Raw genomic sequence first — 15875 nt, 5'->3', positions numbered from 1 at the left:
CCTTTGGATGTGGATGGGACATATTGCTTTGCTCCTTTTTGGACAGATTTTAATATTTTGTATATCACAATGTTAAGGGGGAAGATTTGCATGCTTCATGTGTCATGGTTTCAATGCCCTAAACTTTTTTTCCACAGTGGAAAAATGGGAGGGGGAGGTCCTGCTTGGGCTCCCAGGGTTGCTGTAGATTTTCCACCAATTGGAAGCATTCTTTTAGCAGAGGGCAGGAACAGTTAAAAGGGGGGCTGTGGTGATGGAACAGACTCTCAGAATGCAGGAAAAATGGAATGTTTCCACCTGCATAGCTCCATTTGCATTGAAAAAAATAGTGTGTTCCCACAAAGTGGATGAAAGAAAACACATTGTTTCCTCCTAATCTCAATTCAATTCCTTCACGGAAAACGAGCACCCATACAAAGGACAACTTGGATTCAAAGATAACGGATGCAACCCATTATTATTATGCTGTGCAGAATCCACCTATGTTTTCAGGGTAGTTTGCCATTACTTTCTCCAATTGTTTACATTTCTACCTCTGAAAGACGGAAGGCTGAATCAAGTTCAGGTTGGGAGCAGAGCTTTGCAGAGGTAGCAAAGTTTTTCCCCTGCCCAGGCAATCGACTGGATGCCATCAAAATTAAGTACTTCAATTTTTAAATTTTCCATCCTGTACTAAACAGAAGATCAAGAAGAAAAAGAAGAGAAATAATTTGGACTTATACTCCACCATGAGCAGTCTCAAAACAGCTTTCGCACAGAGTACCAAGTCACAACAATTGAGTTTTCCAGTCCCAACAAACTTCATGCTTTTTAGGTGGACCTGAGATTATAGGTCCTCTTTATCTGGGCCCATCCCCAGCTAGAGCTGTGACTGGTACCCCTTATTTTCAAAGTCCCTATCCCAACCAATAGTGGATGTAAATTCTTTGCTGCACTGTCCCAGTACCAGCTTCCTTCCAGCTTGAATGCCAAGCACAACACTTCCCTAAACAGAATGGAAATAGAATATTTGAAGGATTACCTATATGGGGATCTTCCTCTGAGGCCTGCCTCTTGTTTTCCCCATATCACCTTCATAGGGATGGTGGGTGGCACTGAGGAAAAGAAAGCTCCCTGTTGTGGCACTTAATCTACGGAATACCCATTTCCTGACATTCTACCTGGTGTCATATTTGATAATCCTTTTGTGTTTCTTTATGATAAATGCATATTCTGAAGTCATTAAAAATGTTATGACATTCTCTACCATACATACACATTAGGGCTTGATATGTAGTGGTTTTTCATTGCTGTCTTCTATATGATAGAGAAGTGATGTAACAGCCGGGCTGAGGAAAACAACACCCCCATTCCATCTAGGCTTCGTGTGGGCACAGGGTTGGGAGGGAGGGGGAGGGAGGGGCATGCCACCATCTGTTTTATGGTTTAGCGTTCAGGAAGTTAATATTGATACTATGTGGAAATTCAATTTTAATGTTATATGTATGTGAATTGGTTTTATCACTTGATTTTAATAATTATGAATTGCATTTTTATTGTTGTTCATTGCCCAGAGCCCTTTGGGGAAGGGTGGTCTATAAGTGCGATAAAATAAAAACAAAAACATTTGACCTGATCAATACTCATTCTTCAGTATAACTAATCTGACTGTAGTAATTTCCAGAATTCAGTAATGATAAGAAATATTCTTGCTTTTGGCACCTTGCTGTCTGGTTTCATTCATTCTACTGGGAAACACCAAAAAGAGAACAAGAACAAGAAATCTCCAGCTGTTAACTTCTGTGTTTTTGCCCGTTCCCTAAGGAAGGACTCTTGTTCCCCTTCCAGTTATGCACTGATCCTCAGTTCAGGAGAAGACTGTGGATGATTTTGCTTGCACAGATGGTTTACATTCCTTTTTGTTATCTGCCCCCTCTGCCATGTTGGGGACTAGGGAGGGCTGAGAGGCTTGTCCATCTAAAATATATCAGTTGCACACTCCTGTGTAGATGTGAATACAATGAGATGTGATATAAATCTTAAAAGATTCTTCTTACAAATAATTTGATATGCAAACATTTTAATGTGAAAATCAAAACATAAAAGCAACCAGCAACTCAATCCTATTTTGAACGTCTCTCCTGTAACTAAAAAAAAGTATTTGTTCACAAAAAGCATGACTCAAGCCAATGAACTCCTAAATGGCTCTTTTCCATCAAGATTCCCCTTCTTGCCAGGGGGCGAGTGTTCACGGTGGTATTTTGCGGTAATAGCAGCATAGGCACAACCATACACAGCAGCTGCCAGCATCATGAGACATACAATTCCACAGACCACTCCAGTTATGACTACAGTGGCAATTGCATGACGCAAGCTAACAGGTCGTGGCTTTGGTTTAGGTTCACAGTGTGAGCGGCTGCTGTCTCCATGTTCATTGTGATGGGTATGCTTCAGAGAGGCTTTATGCTCTGAATTTGAGAGAAGAGTGTTGTCCTTTTTTACTTGAGAAGCTGTACGAGGACAGATCCCATACATCTCATAAGGGATTTTGAGAAGGTCCTTTCCCTTCCAGTTTTCAGGTGTCGAGCAGATCACACCATCACTAATTCCTCCTGAAAAGGACATATTTGATTTTAAGTTTTGGAGGTACAAAAGCATCTACTCCACCAACTAAGCAAAAGTATTGTGGAAACTTAAAAAAATTAGTGACCATAGAGTAAAAATTATGACAATGGGAAGAACTCCAATAAGTTGTCATTTGTAGCATTAGTTCATTAGACATACATTTACTGTATAATTGTTGTTATAAAACAGCAAAGCTATGGGGAAAAACTGGAAAGAATAAGCTCATAATTAGGGAAAATATCAGAGCATATAATTGCCATCAGTCTACTAATATCAGTTGTGATTGGCTGGTGGTTAATTTCATCAACTGAAACCAAAACATTGGATAGAATCTCAAGGTCTATATGTAGAGCTTCTCCAGGACCACTGTTTTGTGTCCTTTCAATTAATATTGTAGGCCTTCTGAAAAGTCACTGTCAGAGTCAGGGAACACTATGAAACAGTTACTAATACAGTGTGGATAGCATTAGGAATGAGAAATTGGCCATGCCACAGTGTATATGCAAAAATGCTTAGGTATGCGCACAGGGCTCTCTCTGGCCAGCAAATGAAGTTTGTTTTGTCAACAGTTACTAATTATATTCTCATAAACTGCTAGAATCTACACACAAATTCCTGTCTGTGTGATTAAAGCCATGGAAGGGAGTTTTAAAGTGGCTACTGTACAGCAACAGTGGTTAGGAAACCATGGTTAAAATGAAGCTGAGCAGAGCAAAATCAAATTAGGAGATCAGATTTCAATACAAAAATGATCAGATGTTTTCCACTCATTGTGGGTGAACTGGCAGATCTGAATTTTAGTATGCCAAAAAATTGCACTTTCTATCATAGAAGTGAAAGATCTGGTTGGACGAAACCTCACACAGTTTAAGAACAGGAGGTTTTGTATGCTTGGGCAGAAATGAGGGCACAAATTAGTACTAAGGAAATTGTGAGGCAGAGATAAGTTTTCAGCAGAGAGATGAGTCAAGCTTTCTTCAAAGATAGGTGGACAAAATACAGGACTTGACTAGCCAAAGTGCCAAGTATTGTACATTAGGAGTGGGATGTGAGCAACAGTGTGCCCTATCTGCCATTTCTGGTCTACTTCTAGCACCATTAGCCATCTATAAAAGAGTGTCCTGGAAGCAGCGTGGACCCATGCCAACTCATTTGGCCACCCTGCTGCTGTAAGTGGCACTTATGCCAGTGGGGAGGACAAACATGGTAGTGAGCGGGCACTTCACAGCTTTATGGTGCCTGACATGGAAGAGTCATGCCAGTGTAACAGTGGGCACCAGTGTGACTGGGGTGGGGGGTGGATTAAGGAAATTCTCAGGGATGGAGCTGACTTCAGTCGACTTCCACCAGATTTCAGCCGGAAACACTTACCTCCTTGGCCACTGACTTACGCCTCACAAAAGTGTGGCATAGGTCAGTTTTGCACTGTAGGTGCTTTTCAGATGGCCAGAGTTTTTTTGTGTTTTGTATGCCTTCCCATACCACCTGAAAGTCCTTTAGAGGTGGCATGGTAGCAACTCGTGTCCCAAGCCACAGTACCCTCTGGATTGGGCTGAAAATCAGCATAATTACAGTTCCTGTTTAGAAATTTGACCGCTTATGTACCAAAGCAGTTGGGCAAATCAATATCAATATATTCAGTTCTCAATGTAGCCACATCTGTGGATACTTAAAGCAAAAGACGGAAGCCATGAATTGACAATACAGATATTTTTACAAATTGAAAAATGCTCCAAGTTTGCAGAAATATATGAAATATTTTAAAATAGATTTGGAGATTAACTTGTCCAAATTAATAGAAGAAGCACTTGTAGTTTTAAGCAGTGAATGCCCTCAGTGGCCACTGCTTGCGAACCACAGTAGTATTGCAAGTCTTTCAGCTTGGATTCAGGTCGCAAAAAAGAGGAGGAACCAGTTACACATTCTCAGCCTAACACACATCACAGGGTTGTTATGAGGATAATATGGAGGAAAAAAGCTGTTTTGGGTCCCCAATGTAGAGAAAGACAAGGTATAAATGAAGTAAATATGTAATAAGTATAGCTGAAGTTGGGAGGGGGGCAGATGAACCAAAGGTTGTTTGGTGGGTAGGTAGATGAGAAGAGAGCAGAGAAAGGTTAGGATATTGGGTTTCTATGAGGAGGGGAAAGGAAATGGTGGCTCATTACCCATGGGACACTTACATCAGGACTGTTCTCTGAGCACAGGGCTTGCTGAGGGCTCTTCTCATGTTTCTCTGTTTACATGTGAGGAGGCAGCACACAGTCTACAGCAAAGCTGCTTGTACTGGCCTCTGGTTCTTCTGTTCTCTTAACTCTGCCTATTAACAGCCTTAAAGGCACAGAGATCACAGATGAGAATTTCTCTCTCTCTCTCTCTCTCTCTCTCTCTCTCTCTGAAATAAATTTTTTAAAAGCCCTCCCTGTCTGTTGCTTTGCATGTCTTTGCCCTCGGTCCCACCTCCATGCTGCTGGCTCTTTCCTGCTTCTCTAAGTACACAGATCGAAAGATCGATCTCTCGAGGATCAATCTTTCAATAGGTGCACTTAGAGAAGCAGAAGTCAGCAGTATGGAGGGACTGAGGGAGAATGTGTGAGGGAGTAGGAGGAGCTGATGGTGGGTGGAAGGAAGATGTTCAGGGCAAAACTCTGCTCACTGGCAAATCTCCCCATTCTGGCAGCAAAGCAAAAAAAATTATGCTAGAAGTGGTCTCATTTGCAGCAAGTAGAATGGGTAGTGAGAGTGGGGCTCCAGGAAATAGGTCCATACAAGAAGTCTTGCTGTGACAGACATTCACCTTCACCCAGTCTGCAAACACCTTTTGTGTAATTGGTGAGTGTGGGGAAGGGTATACAGGGAAAAATCAGTTTCCCACTTCAAGTCCTCACAGGTTACCTAAAGTACAGTCATACCCCACCTAGTGGCCAACCCTATGCAACTTGGGCCATAGTTTTCCCAAGCAGAGAATGCCAAGAGGAAAAAAGGAACAAAACCTGAAGATAAGGGTAGGTTATCTGGCAAGTAGGAAGGACAGAATGAATCAAGAAAAGGGGAGAGGCTATGAGGACTTTCAGGGAAAAGAAAGAGAAAATTGTGCAGGGACAATTAATGCCCTGACAATTTGTTTGCAAGTCTTTTACACCTAACTTATATTCTATCTCCATTTCTATGTCACAATAGATTATATTTGTACGAAGTTGGTCTAGAATATCCTCAATTAATTCCCCCATTACTTTAAAATAAGCCTTTCTCTTGTGTTCAATCTCTCTTTTCATTGTTGGCATTATGGGCAGAAGAGGTTATATCTGGATTTTACTGAGGAAAGAGGATACCATGGTTCACCTTGGCATAGCTGGCTGTAAATACTTTCAAGCAAAGGCAGGCCAGTGAATAAATATAATATTTCACCTCTTTTACAACTGTGTTTGGGAGTACAATGGGAAGGAGTGTATTATGGGCTGCAGTCCTCAGGCAGTCCCAAAATAAATACATGCTTTAATTAGACTTATTCTGTAATATATTGGATGAAGATTACAGTCATATGGTGCATTGAGATTCTTTCCATGCAGTATACTGTCTCCTTCTATCATCTTCTTCCCTATGTCCCTGTTCCCCAATTATGGTCACTAAGCAGTTATTTGTTGGTTGTCCCACCACTGAGGGTGGCCTATCTGGCATCAACCAGAGGCCAATCCTTTTCCACTGTGGAATCGGCCCCCTGAAGAAATGAGAGAGGGACCCTCCTTGGAGATCTTTAGTAGTCACTGAAAGGCCTGCCAGTTTGCCAGGGCTTTTGACCAGGGAGGCGTGGATTTCAGGCTTGGTGTTTTGGCTGGGGATGTTTTAATTATTACTAAAAGTAGCCTTTAACCAAGAGGAAAAGGAGAACATAAATGTTTTTAATAAATAAATAAACAAGTCATTAAATGGGAGTACCTTTGCATAGTACTGCATTAAGTCAAGCAAAATTGCATTATCATTTTTGTGGAACTCATAACAAATTGGATTCAAATTCCTAGCAGATTTTCCTTATAAGCTATGAATGAACTCAAATCCTTTTCTAGCTTTTTGTCATCAGAATTAGAGCGGTAGATATATGTATGCTGAACAGTTTCCTCATAGTATTGTATAAACATTTTATTATGCTAGTGCCGTGGTGGCGAACCTTTGGCACTCCAGATGTTATGGACTACAATTCCCATCAGCCCCTGCCAATTGGCCAATACTTGCTTGGGGCTGATGCTCCAGCACTGCTATCTGGAGTGCCAAAGGTTCGCCACCACTGTGCTAGGGTTCTCTTTTGTCTAGAATAATATAAAGGTGTAGTTCAGACTTAAACTGAAGTACTCAGTCATTAGTTCAGCACTTGTCATTAAAAGTCTCAACTGCATTTTGGCTAAGACTTATTTGAGTCCTATAAATACATCAATCAACAGTTCTAATTTAGCTCCAGGTGTTTTTAATTTTGTTTTTCATTGATGGGTCATGAATGATTTAAAAAGCATGTGCCCAAATTCATCTATAGTAGAGATAAGAGTTACACTCATTTTGATGTTTGAAGGACATCTTCTCCACTTGCCCTGAGACTTTTATCCAATCTTCCTTCATAGTTGAATTTTCTGGTTAGTCTAAAGTTATGTAGAATCTTTATGCACTCAAGAAATAATTGCCCCTTTTCAATGGTTTTCCTGTGTCATCTGCCAAGGATCCATTTTTCAGACTGGTTAGATCCCTGCCATCTTCAGTCAGTGGGTTCTTTGGTACATATCCTTTTGAAGTGCCCTTGTGTGTCCCAACATAGGATAAAATTGGAGGCGTAGCTCAAAGGGGACAGGGAGCATGATGCACCAGGCACGTGCCCCTATGGGGCATGACGAGGGCATTCTGGGGCGTTCCAGGGCGGAGGATGCACCAATAAACTGGGCACTTTCCCCCTTACTCTGGCTAAAATGGGTTATGCTATGTTTTAATAAATGTTCTGCATTTTCTCAACTGATTTTAGAGTTGTGGAGGCTTATTTGGGGAATTCAAATTAGCCTGTAACCTTGGGCTAGTCACAGTTCTTCTGAGCTCTCTCAGCCCCACCCACTTCACAGGGTGTTTGTTGTGAGGGAGAAGGGAAAGGAGTTTGTAAACCCCCTTGAGAGAAAGGCGAGATATAAATCCAACTCTTCTATCTTCTTCTATGTGTGAATTCAGTAGCAGTGTATAAAATTCTTACTGTAGTAGGTAGACTGATTACCAAAACAACTCCCCTTTTCCTTATCATACTACAACTCAGCATCATCTACTAAAATTGATTGGGAAGGACAGAAAAAAGCACTCCTTTAGGGACAATGAACTTATTTTCTGTCATGAGGTATACTAAGAAAGTTTTAAAAGTGCTGGAGACATATGCAGGGAGGATAATTCGGGGATGAGCCCTTCAGAGCCCTTCGGGGATGGGGCAGTGTATTAAATAAATAAATAAAAATAAATAAATAAATAAATAAATATATAAAATAAATAAATAAATAATTCTTTCCATGAATAATTGAATTTGACCATCATGTTCAGAGACTGCATCCCTCTAAATTTAAGATACAGGAATAAAACAAAAGGATGGGGTTCTACCTTTACCCTAAAAGCTTCCCAGTGGTCACAATTCAGACTGATACAACACAGATCTTCTTACATTCTAATCTGACATGCTCCAGTCCACAGTCCCAATCCATTGACTTAATGGATTTAGACTGGAGTAAATCTGCATTATGCTATTAACGTGGTACCTACTACACCTTTTTTTGTCATTGTCTGACAGTGATGAAAAAAAATGTTACTGCCCTTCCTATTATTAGATGGGTGTGATAATTACATACTCCACCTTGAGTCTCACCGAGAAAGACAATCAATAATCAAACAATAATTATGCACTGTAGTAGAAGTAGCTCTTTAGATCCCCTACAATGTTTTAATTTTTAACTTCTGTGGATCTTAAAAACAAACCATTATAGAAGTATACATTTACAAAAAGCTGAAGTCTCTTTTAGATATAATAAATCCCCAAGCAGAAGTTGTAGCAGTTGCATTAGTTCAGAAAGCTGCAATAAATGAGATTTGTATGTACATAGTATTGTTCCCTCCCCCCAAAAACTGTTTGCTCACTAAAATCTACAATAATCTATGTGTAGACTTAAGAAAAATGTTTAAAGCCACTTATAAATGTTGCCTCAAATAAATATAATCCTTATAAATAAATAATATCAAATTTTAAAATGCACATGCTATACAGTAAGAGCTACATCAGGAAATAGTTCATAAAAACAGTTTTCCCTATTATTCATTGCTTCCTTGAATTAATTTTAAAAAAACATAGATATGATGAAGACTATCCTAATAACATTTGTTTGATGTACAGCACATGTAATACAAAAAAGTTACTTACCTCTATATAAAAAAGTCTCTAGCCACAATTTAAGGCCAAAGACATGGCAGTTGCATAGCCAGGAGTTACCCTTGAAAAGGACAACTTTCAGATTTGGGAGTGATTCTAACAGATGTCTGTCTACTTTCTGAAGTTTATTATGCTTCAGAGAGAGTAAAGTTATGTTCCTTGTGTTATTTCCTAGATTTCCAGGCAGACTTACAATATTGTTGGATGATAAATCCAGTTCTTTTAAGTGTGGGAGGGAACTAAAAGTCTTGTTGTCTACATATTCAATAAAGTTTCTCGTCACATTTAGAATCTGTAGATGCCGCAGTCCTTTGAAAGTGTGAGGCAACAGGCCTGAGATGGAATTATTCGATAAATCCAGAATTTTGAGCATCGTTTTATCGATAAAAACACTGTGATTGATTTTCTGAATGTGGTTATTCGACAACAGTAATATTTGAGTTTCAGCAGGTATGTGGGAAGGGACTTCAACAAGTTCTCGGTTCCTACAGTCTACTGTCTTTGAAAATTGATGACACTGACATTTTGTGGGGCAGCAGTTCACCAAATGCGTTAGGAAGACAACACTTGAAACCAAAAGCATCGCACCTGTACAATAAGAAAAGAATTCTCACTATTTAAGGTCATCTTATCTATCAGTCATTTTATAAATATATTTAGCATATTCATGAGACATTGTGCTGGATCTTTCCTGCTTTCCCCCCTCAATCTATTCCTATTTCCTATTCCTCAATCTATTCCTCTCCAATCCTCCCCATGGTAGCCAATGTCCCATTTGTTCTTGAACCCAATTATAGCTTTTTGGTAGAAGGAGTCCTCTCCCCCCTTTTTTCACTACTAGAAAAATAGGTTAAATATAGTCTGTGCAATTTTCATATTTGCCATTGAACATTTAAAAAAAATTACATTCTAGCTATACTTCTAAATTCTTGATACCATATAGATTGGAGATTATCACAAATATGATTAAATTGAGCTATTTTTAAGTTTTGTTAGAAGTGTAAATATTGGTTAAAATTTTATTTTAAAATACTTAAGAAATTAGCTGAACTTGCTATGACTAATGCTGCAAAAAAGTAAGAGACTGGAAAGGATAGGAAACCATTCACTTAAATGTTTTCAATAGTACAGCATGAAAATTTTGTTATATAGCAGTAATACGAATGCTTATATACATACAATAAAACAATCTTATTCCAAGCAGTCATAGTGAAGAATCATAATGCAACTTTTGTACCACAAAGAATGATAAAAGCTTTTTTTTAAAAAAAGATGGTCTCTGAAATTCAATAGTAGGTAGCATTTATTACTATTTCCAAGCAGCATATTTTCCAGTACATATTTATTTGGAAGTTACTGAACATAGTAGCAATTTCTTCGTAATGCAAATAGCAAGCTAAATGTTATTCAAATACTCAGGAATATGAAAAAAGCTCTACAATTGTTCACACTAAAATTCACAGGTAAACATTTAAGATTAAGCCCTTGACTTTCCACAGTTACAGTTAATCTCAGAGATTGCTTCTTAAATGTGATCCAAAATGTAAATTGTATTTATATTGAGCCTGTATGTTGTTCTGAACATCGTAATCACAAAGGAATGATAAGGGGTGTAGTCAAACGCTTAGACAGAATTTCTTTCCAATAGATCTAAATAAATATTCCTCTTACCTTTCATGGTTATTCACTTGTCTTGCAGATGCTTCAGTTTTAAGTGAAGCGGTGACTGTGGCAAAGTTGCCGTTAGGGCTACAGTCGCGTATGTATCAATGCATTTATCCAGCAAGTGCAATTCTAATTACCATTGGACCTCTGCTAATTGCTGCTTTATAAATGCAGAGTATTTTTTCCATTTGATCATAATTCCTTTTCACATTTTGTTGACAGTTCTTCTGCTACCCACAGTGATTTTCTCTGCCTCTCTTACTCAGTCAACAGGCCATGCAGTGTCCGGCGATTTGTACTGGACAGCTGTAACACAGAAATGATGACCTAATAGCCTAGCCTTTTCAATTATTTAATCTACTCACAAATCCAAGGCACAAAAATAAATCTGACTTTTTTAATCCACTGTCATTCTTAAATTCTGTTGGGTTGTTTGGCATGCTTTTCCAACCCTTGTGAAATCAGATGACTCTGATATCGTGCTCCCGTCATCCTTTGCCATGATTGGAAGCAATGGGGTGTGTAATCTCAGTGCAAAGAGGCCTTCCTCTTGATTACATGGTTTTGGCCATACACTTGTTTGCTATTCTGGGGCTTAATCTTTTGATTTCCTCAGGGATTAGCTGAGCTGACAGGATTTTATTGTATAGAGAAACAGATTTGTTTCATTTTAAAAATGGCAAATAACTCTGAGCATTCAAATAGTTGGTCCTCTTTCTTCAAACAATATAGAATAGTTTTGCTGCTATATATATTGTTTTTATGTTGTAGCTCTATCTGCAATGCCTACAACTGATGTTATTGGTTGACAACCTTCATAGTTGATTTTATGCCTGATGCATGGGCTGCATTGCAAAAGAACAGGAAGATAAGGATCCTCTTGTTTTGAGCTTTGAAGTCACTATGAAATTCTTGAATGAGTGAATTGCTATAGAAAAGGCAGGGAGCAGCCCTTGAAACAGCACCAAATACTGGTTTTTTCAGAACTGATGGGATTAGGTTCCTTGGATCAGCTCATACTGGGCTAAGATGCTTTTTGCACATAATAATAAGTCCCTAGTATTTACATTCATAAAACTGTTACTGCAATGAACAGTGGGTGAAATCCACTGACAACTCCCATTCATTTGAGAGAGATTGCTGAAGTCCAGATGGTTATAGTACCCAAATAATTCAGTGTGAAGTCCATTTGTATTTCTATTTCACATTTCGTTGAAACAACAAATTGCCCAGACTGAGTACAGAGGCACAACTCAGTGACCAAGATGATCCACTGGAATTTATGCAGAAATTACAACATTAGGACAGCTAAAAATTGGTGGGAACATTGTCCAGAGAAAGTCATGGAAAATGAGAAGCTCTCGATCTTGTGGAACTTTTGAATCCAAACAGACAAAGTGTTGGCACATAATACACCAGACATTACAGTGACTGAGGATAAGAAAGACCATCATTGACACAGCAGTACCTTGTGACAGCAGGGTTTTTGAAGAAGAACATGAGGTCACAAATACCATGATTTGAAAATCAAGATACAGCAACTATGGCACAAACCAGCTGAGGTTATCCCAGTGATAATCTGCACCCTGGGTGCCATTCCGAAAACACTAGGCAGCACTTGAAACATCTTCAAATCAACAAAATCAACATCATTCAGATCAGAAGGCAGCCCTGCTGGGATCTGCACAAATACTACGCCAATACTTCCTTGGCCTCTGGGTGAGATTCACATTGTAATGAAAGTCCAACAACCAGCTAAAGAACTGGCAGCTGTGATTTTAAACAAAAATATGTTGTTATTTTTGTTGTTGCTTGGAAGCATAATTTGGAATGTGAATTTTTAAAATGCAGGCATGATACTAGTGCAGGAGTAGGGAACCTGTGGCTCTCCAGATGTTCAGGAACTACAATTCCCATCAGCCCCTGCCAGCATGGCCAATTGGACATGCTGGCAGGGCTGATGGGAATTGTAGTTCCTGAACATCTGGAGAGCCGCAGGTTCCCTACCCCTGTGTACTAGTGCAACTGAAATAATGCAAGACTTGGAATTAGGAAATCTAGGTTCAAATTCCCACTTGAATATGACTTTTGAGTAGTTGCTGTACTTTGGGTAGTTACTATATTTCAGTATCAATCCAACCTCCCTTGGCATAACTTTTTGAGGAGAAAAAAAGTGGGATTACCACATCTATGTATATCACCTTGAACTCCTGAGGAATTAATATGTTATTTTAAGCATGACTTGAAATCTAATTTTCAATGCAATTGGAGCAGAACAGCCACTTCCCCCTCAACAATGCTATTCCACCTTTCTCAGCAATCAACCCTGCAAACCCTATAAACTAATGTGGGGAGACCCATAGACCCACCCAATCCACAACACCAACCATAAAAGCAACCCAAAAATTGTTCCCAATTTTACTAATTAAGTGCTTTGCTGTGTTGTATGTGGCACCAGATCTGGATAATCAAAATAATAGAGAGGCAAGCTGAACATGACCTTTGACATTCCATAAAATCAGATATCACCAGGATGATTTCTGTAACCATTTTTAAGGTTGGATTGAAATGATGGTAGGTTTGTGTGTCTTTAAACTGAGTGCTGAAAAGGAGAGAGAGGGAGGGAGTGGCCAGAGAAAAGCAGGTGAGCTGTGATTGGTTTTTGTGAGACGTGCCTGGGTGGGGAAAAAGAAGGGGGGAAAGGGTAGAGTTAGAGAGAGAGATCTGTGTGTAAGGGGTGAAGTTGTGTGAGAGAAATCTTGGCTGTATTTTTACAAGGAGAGAGGGAGAAATTGAAGTTAGTTTTGAGATGTATTAATCTGTGAGGAATATAGAAACTGTCAGAGTTAGAGTGTCTTGGGAATGTGTCTCGTCAAGGGCAAACAGCCGAGGCTGGCTGATGCGACCTGCAGAGTCAATGGGTTGTTCCGTTCAATACACAGAAGTGTGTGGGAGGGTTAATATTTCCTATATCAATTAAAAGGATGTTTCACCCCTTTTGCATGCAGGATAATGGAATATTAATCTGCCTTACTGGTTACACATATGAAGCAGAAGTTAACCCCTCCCCCCTTAATTAGATTTAATTAAATTTCAAACACTGTCCAGACAGTGTATTGGTGGAACAGCTAATATCCCTTTGTAAATGCTACTTTGCTACTGTGGGCATTAAACTTCATGTTATATGACAAATGGCACAATGTTTTTTAGAAAACATGTCAGCAAAATCAGTCCCAAGAATCCCAGTACTTCTCATCTATCATCACTCCATAATGGATTTGCTTCTGCTTTTATGCTAGAAAAGATACAAGGGTAAACCTAAGTCATTTTCTTACTAATTTACTTACTAAAGATTTGTTGTCATATGAAGTTTTTACAGTCCACTTCATCAGATGTAAAAAGTGTGTCCTATATTTGTATAGATATGTATCTGTGTACAAATATAAAATTACAAAACTAGACACATGGTTTAGATTTGAGTCGGGGGGGGGGGGCGCTGGTAGAGTCTTTGTCAGGGATTCCATGGTGACTCTTGGCTATAATAACTAAAAAAGGCCCTGCTTGGTAATTTCAGACCTTTGAATGCAAATGAAATTCTTCCCTCCCTTTGACACAGCGCCACTGTAATTGCTTCTTTTACGTGATGACTGACACTGTGGCCTCACCCTGAATCTTGACCTTGTTGAAGGGTATAGTACAGCAATACAGAAATTATTGCTTCCTGATGTGGCTTTTATGGTTTTTCTCATCTCAAATGTCTCAATGGACTTCAGTAAAAATTTCCTTTGGCTCATGCATTGGATGAGCTGACACATTATTTTAATAACCATTGTCTGTAAAAGGAGGCTTGCTAGCCAGGTGTCTTTTCCAGCTCTTGCAGCTCTCTGAGTGATGGAACAGAAGCTTTAAAGAATGCATCTCAACTGCCTTTCTTACTTTGGGTAATCTTTTGCAGCTACAATTGTGTTATTTTTAGCACTCAACAAATTGAAAAGATGTTCACAGGGCAAGGTCACTGAAAAGTTAAACACTGTGTGAGGTTCATTTCCAACAATAACACAGGACTTGCTTTATGCACTCTGTGTTGTGGTTGAATAAATTATTACCCTTTTGTATTTTTCCCTTCATTTTAGTAAAACAGTCATGCACGGTCCAACTTTGGCAACATATCATTAGAGCTGTCAAGCTACCTTTCATGTATATGTGGCTATTTCCTCCATCCTATTAAGAGTGCTGGCAATAAATATTTGTATACAGATTTGCCTGTACACTGTAATTCTCCCATTTTCTCTCCTACCCAACTTATTCATAATAATAGTAATGTCTTCAATGATAAAAAGACTACTTCAATAAATTTGAGAGCATTGTTGCAAACAACCTTGCCAGGAGCAGAACCACCATGAAATGTCTCTGAAAACAGGCCACTTAAGTTTTCTTTCTGTTTCTTACTGTGGGCTGATATTTGGTCATTGACTGTAAATAAAGTCTTCTTCTACTGTGGGCTGGAACCTGTATTATTTCACTATTTGAATTGGAACTCTTACAATATGTTGTGATAGACAGGGTTCTGTGTTACACATATCACAGTCCTCACAGGCTGACTAGCAAAGAATAGCATCCAATCTTAAAGCAGTAGATGTTAAGAAGGCTTCGTAAAGTGCTTAAGTTACTATGTGGATATATGGATGGCAGTTCAGGTTTCAGAGGGAATTTAGGGGATGATTAGACTTTCTTCCTCTTTTGCTTTACTCATTCAGCCCCCTTATTTTAACAATACAATAATTAGTTTTTTTTTCCCTTTTCCATAAAATAGTGAAACAGCTCACTTTGGATGACAAGTAAAACATTGTAAAAGTGTAATGGTTTTCATAGCTAAATTGGGTTATAGTTCTCTTAAGTATTGTTACCATGTGACACACACAGAGAGAAAAAGAGAGAGAGAGAGGCATAAGGTCACAGGTTGCTTCTATTGGTGAGAGAAATGGAGTTATCTATTTCCTGTTGCCTTTGACACACTGATAGAGATTTTGGAAGTATTTAATCCCAATCTGGTCACTCTTTGCCTCAGATCCTCAAAACAAGGTTTGCTGGTATTGCAGGACTGTCCCTTGTTCTTATCCATCCCTAAGCAACTGACTCCCTAAGACAGACCTGCCTAAGATAGGATATCTGA

The 15875-nt window shown here is 39.0% G+C and overlaps 2 protein-coding genes across 6 annotated transcripts in view; one reads left to right on the top strand and one right to left on the bottom strand.

Annotated features, from left to right (window-relative positions):
* Positions 1 to 15875, top strand: part of CACNA2D3 (calcium voltage-gated channel auxiliary subunit alpha2delta 3) — a 707732-nt gene that overhangs the window by 598117 nt on the left and 93740 nt on the right. The window lies entirely within an intron of this gene.
* Positions 2043 to 11137, bottom strand: LRTM1 (leucine rich repeats and transmembrane domains 1). Its single transcript, XM_048490854.1, has 3 exons — positions 10709 to 11137; positions 9029 to 9625; positions 2043 to 2591 (listed from the first exon to the last, which is right to left on the bottom strand). The coding sequence occupies exons 1-3, from the start codon at positions 10713 to 10715 to the stop codon at positions 2161 to 2163; spliced, it is 1035 nt and encodes a 344-aa protein (XP_048346811.1). The 5' UTR covers positions 10716 to 11137; the 3' UTR covers positions 2043 to 2160.

The sequence above is a fragment of the Sphaerodactylus townsendi genome, linkage group LG03 (genome assembly GCF_021028975.2).
Source record: "Sphaerodactylus townsendi isolate TG3544 linkage group LG03, MPM_Stown_v2.3, whole genome shotgun sequence".
Taxonomy (NCBI): domain Eukaryota; kingdom Metazoa; phylum Chordata; class Lepidosauria; order Squamata; family Sphaerodactylidae; genus Sphaerodactylus; species Sphaerodactylus townsendi.
The sequence above is the reverse complement of the archived record's forward strand: the minus strand, read 5'-3'. Positions and strand labels throughout refer to the sequence as shown.